At 39.6% G+C, this 6700-nt stretch overlaps 1 protein-coding gene across 5 annotated transcripts; it reads right to left on the bottom strand.

Annotated features, from left to right (window-relative positions):
• Positions 1 to 217: 217 nt before the first annotated feature.
• On the bottom strand, positions 218 to 4976 carry LOC144990995 (uncharacterized). Of its 5 annotated transcripts, none has more exons than XM_078944588.1 (9): positions 3829 to 4091; positions 3617 to 3688; positions 1642 to 1794; positions 1454 to 1541; positions 1076 to 1338; positions 865 to 1014; positions 647 to 791; positions 482 to 564; positions 218 to 356 (listed from the first exon to the last, which is right to left on the bottom strand). In XM_078944588.1, the coding sequence occupies exons 1-5, from the start codon at positions 3954 to 3956 to the stop codon at positions 1219 to 1221; spliced, it is 561 nt and encodes a 186-aa protein (XP_078800714.1). In that variant the 5' UTR covers positions 3957 to 4091; the 3' UTR covers positions 218 to 356; positions 482 to 564; positions 647 to 791; positions 865 to 1014; positions 1076 to 1218. The 5 variants fall into 5 exon arrangements, 3 of the variants coding, with proteins under 3 accessions (XP_078800714.1, XP_078800713.1, XP_078800715.1); XM_078944587.1 differs by having other exon boundaries at positions 1618 to 1794; positions 3829 to 4090; XM_078944589.1 differs by lacking the exon at positions 1642 to 1794.
• Positions 4977 to 6700: the final 1724 nt, after the last annotated feature.

Here is a 6700-nt window from a genome sequence, read left to right as displayed (position 1 = left end):
AGGAAAACACATAAATGCCACAAGCCCTGGACATCCATGCAGATCACAAAGAGAAACCTCCTGGCTTTGCGGGGCAGAACCTTCCAAAAGCTGGGAGGAGAGCTCTTCAACCACACTTCAAGGACCCGCAGTGCTGCTCGACTTCACCAACCACAGTCTGGTCAGCAGCATGACATCATAGAGCCTTTAGTTCTTTACCATGGCACCATAACCTGCAATCCATCACATCATGCTTGATCAGTTATGCAACAACTTTAGAAAGTGTAACAAATGATTTTTTCCATATGTTGATTCTTGTTTTCCTGATGCTCAGACAAAGCCCTTCAGTGTTTTTCTCTGGGTCATTTTGATTGGTCCTTGTGGGAAGAGATTAATGTATTAATAATACTGAAAAAATCATGAGATATTCCACATCAACAGCATGAGAGTAACATGAAAGAAACAAGCCAACATTTATCTACAACATTACCAGAGTCTTTACCTGGAGGTATCATTCTGGTAACGTCTGCTCCAGCTTTTCTGACTTCTGCTTGTTCCAGCCACCGGCCTGAACGGCGAGGATGTCTGTGCAGAATGAAAGAATCAAAATGTAGTAAACTGAGAAAACAAATTACACAAAAAGGATGCATCTTCAATGAGTATTTACCAATATTTGACACATATGTACTCGGAACATGTGTCTGCTGAAGAGAGGAAGCTGTTCAGTCGGTTCAGTCCCTTTCCCTGATGTTGTCCCTTCTTGATTTCATCCTCGGATCCTCATCATTTCAACCAAAATGTATGTTTGCAAACTTTTGAAACATAAGGGATTAGAAAAAAAACTCCAACAGGAATAATGAGAAATAAGCCGTTGATAATTATTACCTCACACATCCAAGAGTGAACTTGAAAAGGACACATGTTCAACAGGTCCTGCATCTCAGGACACAGAACCACAACCTTCTCCAAATGCGATCAGAACTCGTAGACTACATCAGAGCAGAAGAACTGCACGGTCTGTGGAGAAAGCCGTTTCTGCAAATAGAAGGGGTTCATGAAAATATCTCAACGGAACAGGTTCAGGAAGCTCGCTCACCTGGAGAGAGCTCTGAGTGGAGCCACTTCCTCTCTACATCCAGAGGAGGACGCCTCCCTGGGGGGGGGGGGGGGTTTCCATGCATGTCTCACTGGGCAGAGGCCCTAAGGGAGACCCAGGACACGCTGGGGAGACTACGTCTCTCAGCAAAACTCCACGACGGTAGACTGCGATCCTTCCTCATTTACTTTGCCAGAAGACTTTTTGGAGGACTCTGGTGCTGCCACAAACTTTCCTGCTCCACATCTCCCATCTCCAGGATTCTATCAAAACAAATGAATGTCGTATATTAACATGATGATATGACACAAAATACAATAAAACATATATGCAGGCGTGTTCCTTTTCTTGAGGAAGAAGACATGAAAATAGCTTTACATTTTCTATTTCCCCATGAATGCAGTTCACAAAGGAGGTCTCCACAGTGTTTTTGGTCAGAAACGCATCTTCAAAATAACCACTGAGCCTAAAAGAACAGAAAAGTTTACATAAGAAAAACATTTATACCATCAAAAATGTAGGTGGAAAAAAAATTTACACACCCCAGTTGGCTCTCAAAACAGTACATTTTGCAAGTTCCATCCACTGCTACGGCAAACATGGAGGGAGAGCATGCAGGACACTGAAACAGATGAACCTGACAGCCTCTCCACCTCAAAGTTAGCAGAAGATCAGTCCAGGAACTATTTGTACATGTTGTCTCCAAATAACTGACCAGTCTGAGAGAGGAAAGGGAAAAAAACACGAGGTTCTTTTATGTATATACATACACACACAAAAGAATCAGGAATCAGACATTCTAACAGAATTTTTAGCTATTATAAAATCGTTCCCAGTGTTTTTTTTAATTACGATCATTTTGTTTTTAAAGACATTTTTCTGCAGCACAGCAGCTCATAAGAATTTCACTTCAGAGCTGTGGTGCAGATGTTTGCCTCTGCTAATTTCCCATAAACCGTTTGTTGATTCTCTCTCCCGCTAGCTTATAGCACCTCACAAGCCCTAGCCGACATTAGCATAACAAAAAAAAAATCAATGAGCAACATTGGAGCTATCCATGTGTACACTTTTGAGCCAGATACCAGCTCAGACAAGGGAACTCAGGACATTAATGGATCTACTGGTTTTTGTCTGCAAGTGGATGCATCAGAATTGGAGTGGAGCAGAGACTTTGGCCCATTCATGGCAGTTAGAGCGTCACAAATAAGAGCTTTTTGAGACAATGAGTTTCATCTTCTCCTGATCCATCGAGATTTGAATAAATACTCAGAAACAGTTTTAATCTTATATCATTGTGTATCTGTTTATATTTTTGTTAATGTTCTCAATAATGAGAAAAATGTTTGATCTTAAAAACATGACTTCCATTGGAGCGGCTCTTTAACTTTGTTGACAACGCTAGGATAAATAAATGTGGTCAGCCAAATCAGCCATAACTGTTTAGACCAGGGGTCTACAGCCTGAGGCTCCACAGCCACAAGTGGCTCCTTGACCCCTCCTTTGCGGTTCTCTGACAAAAAATAAAAATGTTTTTAATTCAAACAAATATCCTATTTTTCAGACGACACAGCGCATCACGCAAAACAAAACAGTCAGATAAGTCAAACTTTACTCAACTTGGTGATCTACTCAACAGTTGAAGCAAAGTATTACTATGCGAGGCTCCTGACTACAGTACCCATAATGCTTCAATAATCTATCAAGCGGTGATGCACAATATTTTAAGAAATTCCAGCATTTATGACGAATTTTTTTAAACCTGACAACGTACCACAAAAAATCAATTTGAGGTCAATACGCACAATTTAGAGGGCCTATACCATGCTAGCCATTTAGAATAAACTATTTCCTTGATCTCTGAGGCTCCGCCTTTCGTTTCTTGTGGGTGTCGCCTATTTCATGACATCAACCTAGAGTCGGCGTCGGCAGCGTTTCTGCGTTTCTTCCATCCAAACTTTTGCAAAGATGGATGTGAATATTGTGCAATGAAAGCATTTTGCTGATCACCGCTAGCTCCATTGAGAAAGTGGGCGTGTCTGTTAGCCTGGAGGCGGTTTAGCTGCACAGGCTCTTCCTAGAAGAGGCTGCTCCTCACTTATGATGACGTCACAATGTGAGGACCCTCTTATTGTGATTTGGGAGGGGCTGGTGCTCAGAGGGTTTCAGAGGAATGCTGAGAGATGCGTGAATGGATCAAAATACTACTGTGGATTTGTTTTTGTGAGGAATTAACATTACAATACACTTAAAATTTTAAAACGTTGATATTGCATGATATAGGCCCTTAAAGAAATACTGGCTGAGATGTACTAACAACATAAAATCTACAATGTGTAAAAAAGAAAAAGCCTTTGTAAACCCCAGTAGTTATCAAGTTTCCAAAATAACATAAATGCAAATGAGTGTTTGATTTTCTAAAGGCTGAAGAGACACCTTGTGTGTCCTACTGAGTTCTGGACAGTGAGACATTACAAAGGCTCTTAGCTGTTTAAAGGGCTGCAGACCCCCGTTTCTGGCTAAATGACCCAAAAGGAAACTTACCTCTGCGGAGACCACGTGACGTTTCCGCCCCCGTCCTCTATACAGAAGAGGCCTTCACCGTGATCCTGCGGCCTTTTCAATTTAAGATGGAAAAACGCCTCGTCATTCAACGTTAATCCTAAACAGCCAACACGTTTTTACTAAAAACCATCTCTGGTTTCCCAAATCTAAACATTACATTTCTACAGAGAAAAGTTCAAATCATCGCCCACCTTCCAGCTGTCCAAGAGTTCTTCAGCCGCGCGCCTTCCTGCGGGTTCATCCGGGGGTTTCCGGTGGATTGGGGTGGGGGTGCCCGTATGACGCTGCGTTCACTGGCTTTTCGAAATGCGCACTTCATGTCAATTGGGGCAAATTGAAGGCTTAAAAGCCTGTTTACTTTAGATAATATATCCTATTTAATATATCCTATTTAAAACTTTATTGAGAATTACTACAGGAAACAGTGATGAAACCTTTTTTAACAGATAAATTAGAGCACTTCATTGTAATACTATAATATATGAGATACGTCAAAAAAATTGACAGTTAAAGAAAAAAGAATATAATAGATCCTAATATTTTATAAACTCCATCAAAATAATTGTTTCATCTCATTTATCATAATATTTATAGTTTTTTTTTAATCACACACCATTAGACTCGTAGTGTAAATAAATTAAAATGCAGAAAAATCAATTTAAAGAACTCTTTGGTCCGTCCCTGAACTCAACATTTTTCCTGTTTGTTGTCACATGTCAATCAAAGCCTGATCGCCGCAACAGCAACACGGAAAGAGAAAACCTATACACGGGTCCCTAGATATGTAAATAAATGAAATTAATAAATCGCAACGTACCTTTTTACGAGATTTTCCACAGGAAAAAAAAGAGAAAGGCACGTCACGTGACCCACGTCAGCCCGCATATATGAATGGAAAAGATCAGACGCTTTCAGATCCTTTGAGGAAAAGTTGAACATAACAAACTAACAACTTCATGTCTGCAATATTACGAAAATAAAGGGGATATATACTGCTAGAAATGTTTTCAAAAAAAAATCAGTCCATATTCACTCATATTTTACAATTTTCTGCGGAAAAAAAGAGAAACATATTAGTCACGTGACCCACGCGCACGTCTGCAGATATGAATGAAAGTTAACGTGTTTCTCCAACGTAACACAGAGCTTTTGGGAGAAAAAGTTGAACGAAACAAGCAAACTACAAACTGTATGTCCTAAATGAAAGCATATTTTAAAAGAAAATGGTATATTTCTCACTAGAAATGTTGTCAAAATAAAAATTAGTCCTCAAAATATCTTGTTTTATGGGATATTCCACCGAAAAAATGAACGTGCATCCGCCATGTTTTTTGCTCACGGCAGGCCAAACCTCCAAAGTCACGTGATCCTGAGAAGGCTCGTAGAAAATGAATAGAAAAATGAAACGTATCCCCCTCACAGTTTAGGGGGCGTTTTTGTAAAACTCTCACGCATTTCCATGTGGACAAATGTAGCTACTACACATTTTAGGATGAGACTGGGTTGGTTTATCTGTAGGATTGAAGACATTTTATGTATTTGTGTTACATATATTTAGATGATGTGGAAAACGTTCTGCAGCTGCTCCAGAAGAGATGAAGTGAACATCAGAGCTGCCTTTTGCGCCTTTCTTCCTGCATTGTAACAATTTTCACCAAAACTTTCAAGCTTTAATAAAAAGCCATGATGTGATTTCTTTCTACACAGGCAAATTATATTATCAGTGACCAATGGGGTTTAAACTTAAAACCATCACGTTCTCCTCACATTTTTTCCTTCCTATTAAATGTTGTTGTATTTTGCATAGATTCAAAGTAGTTAAATTAAAACGACAAAGAATAATCAAAGAAAGCCCCTGTATGATCTTCTACTGCACTGCACACTGAAACAGATAAAAAAAAAACTAAACCCGTGAAGCACAAATGATGAATCAAATAACATAGTTAAATAAATTACAATGAAAAATTATTTGGAAATCATGATATTTATTAATCCAGTTTATGAGCGGTGCAAATGGACTATTTTAGGATGGAGAGGCTAACGGTGAAATGCTTGCTTTTGATTGCTCCCTGAGAAGATCAAGGAATCAGAAAAAATGTTTGTCTCACTTCAATTTTGTCTCTAAATGTTATGACAAAGCCACACACTTTACTGTTAAATAATAAAACGTTTACTTATTGCTTGGCTTCCAATTATCTAAAAGTCTGTTGTCCCATCAGACATCCAAAAGCTGAGGTTAAAAGATAAATGGCCAAAGCGGCAGCATGAATCAACTCACACTGGGGACTCGTATGGCTTACAAAGATTAAAAGCCTTTACATAAAAGGCAAGCTCAAATAAAATACACCTAAAATAACCAGTTGACAGATATTATCCAATACAAACATCACCATCAAAAGGCACCCTAATGGTTTGTGTTACTATATGCCAACAGAATCTTCTGATTAGACTCAGGTCGAGCATTTCTGTTGATTGTTTCTCAGTTTGTGCGTTTGCTGACCATAGTTGTGGTTCTCAGATCAGATTCTAGTCTGTGCTGTAACAACTAATGAGCTGACCAGGGTGAACCTGCCTCTACCCTCGTGTCAGCTGGGATAGGCTCCAGCCCCATGTCATTCAGGAAGATGAAACAAATGTAAAAAAATGCATGAAGGTCTAGAAAAGTACAAGACAGTGCACACCAACATTCACAGCCTTCCACAGCCCCTCACACATGAAGTAGAAAATGAGAGACAGTAGATGAACTACAACATTCTCATCTGTTTTCAGATTTCTTGAGTGATTGCTGTGGTTCCACAAACCTGCAGCAATGAGCTTCCTCCCAAAATGACACTGCACTGTGAACTGGACACTACTTACGCAAACGCCATCATATGGTAGAGCTTTAGTCTGCACATGAGGGTTTTAGTGAAGTTAGCTGAGCAGAAATGAATTGATCAATTTACTTATGTCCCACAGCAGTCCTGGACTCCAAGGACCAAATTGTTTTCATAATTACTTTTGAGTCTGTCCAGTTGTGTTTCTGGTTTAAATTCGCTTTAGAGCCGAAAATATCCGCGGGAC

The sequence above is a fragment of the Oryzias latipes genome, chromosome 3 (genome assembly GCF_053564925.1).
Source record: "Oryzias latipes strain Hd-rR chromosome 3, Olatipes_Hd-rR_3.1".
Lineage (NCBI taxonomy): Eukaryota > Metazoa > Chordata > Actinopteri > Beloniformes > Adrianichthyidae > Oryzias > Oryzias latipes.
This window is presented reverse-complemented; position numbering and strand designations above follow the sequence as displayed.

Bases quoted from the DNA above. Each gene is read 5' to 3' on its own strand.
- LOC144990995 (XM_078944587.1), bottom strand. From the start codon at position 3,956: ATGAAGTGCGCATTTCGAAAAGCCAGTGAACGCAGCGTCATACGGGCA. The intron at 3,689-3,828 runs GTGGGCGATGAT...TAAATTGAAAAG, and splicing joins AACTCTTGGACAGCTGGAAG to GCCGCAGGATCACGGTGAAG. The intron at 1,542-1,617 runs GTGTGTAAATTT...CTGTTCTTTTAG, and splicing joins TGTTTTGAGAGCCAACTGGG to GCTCAGTGGTTATTTTGAAG.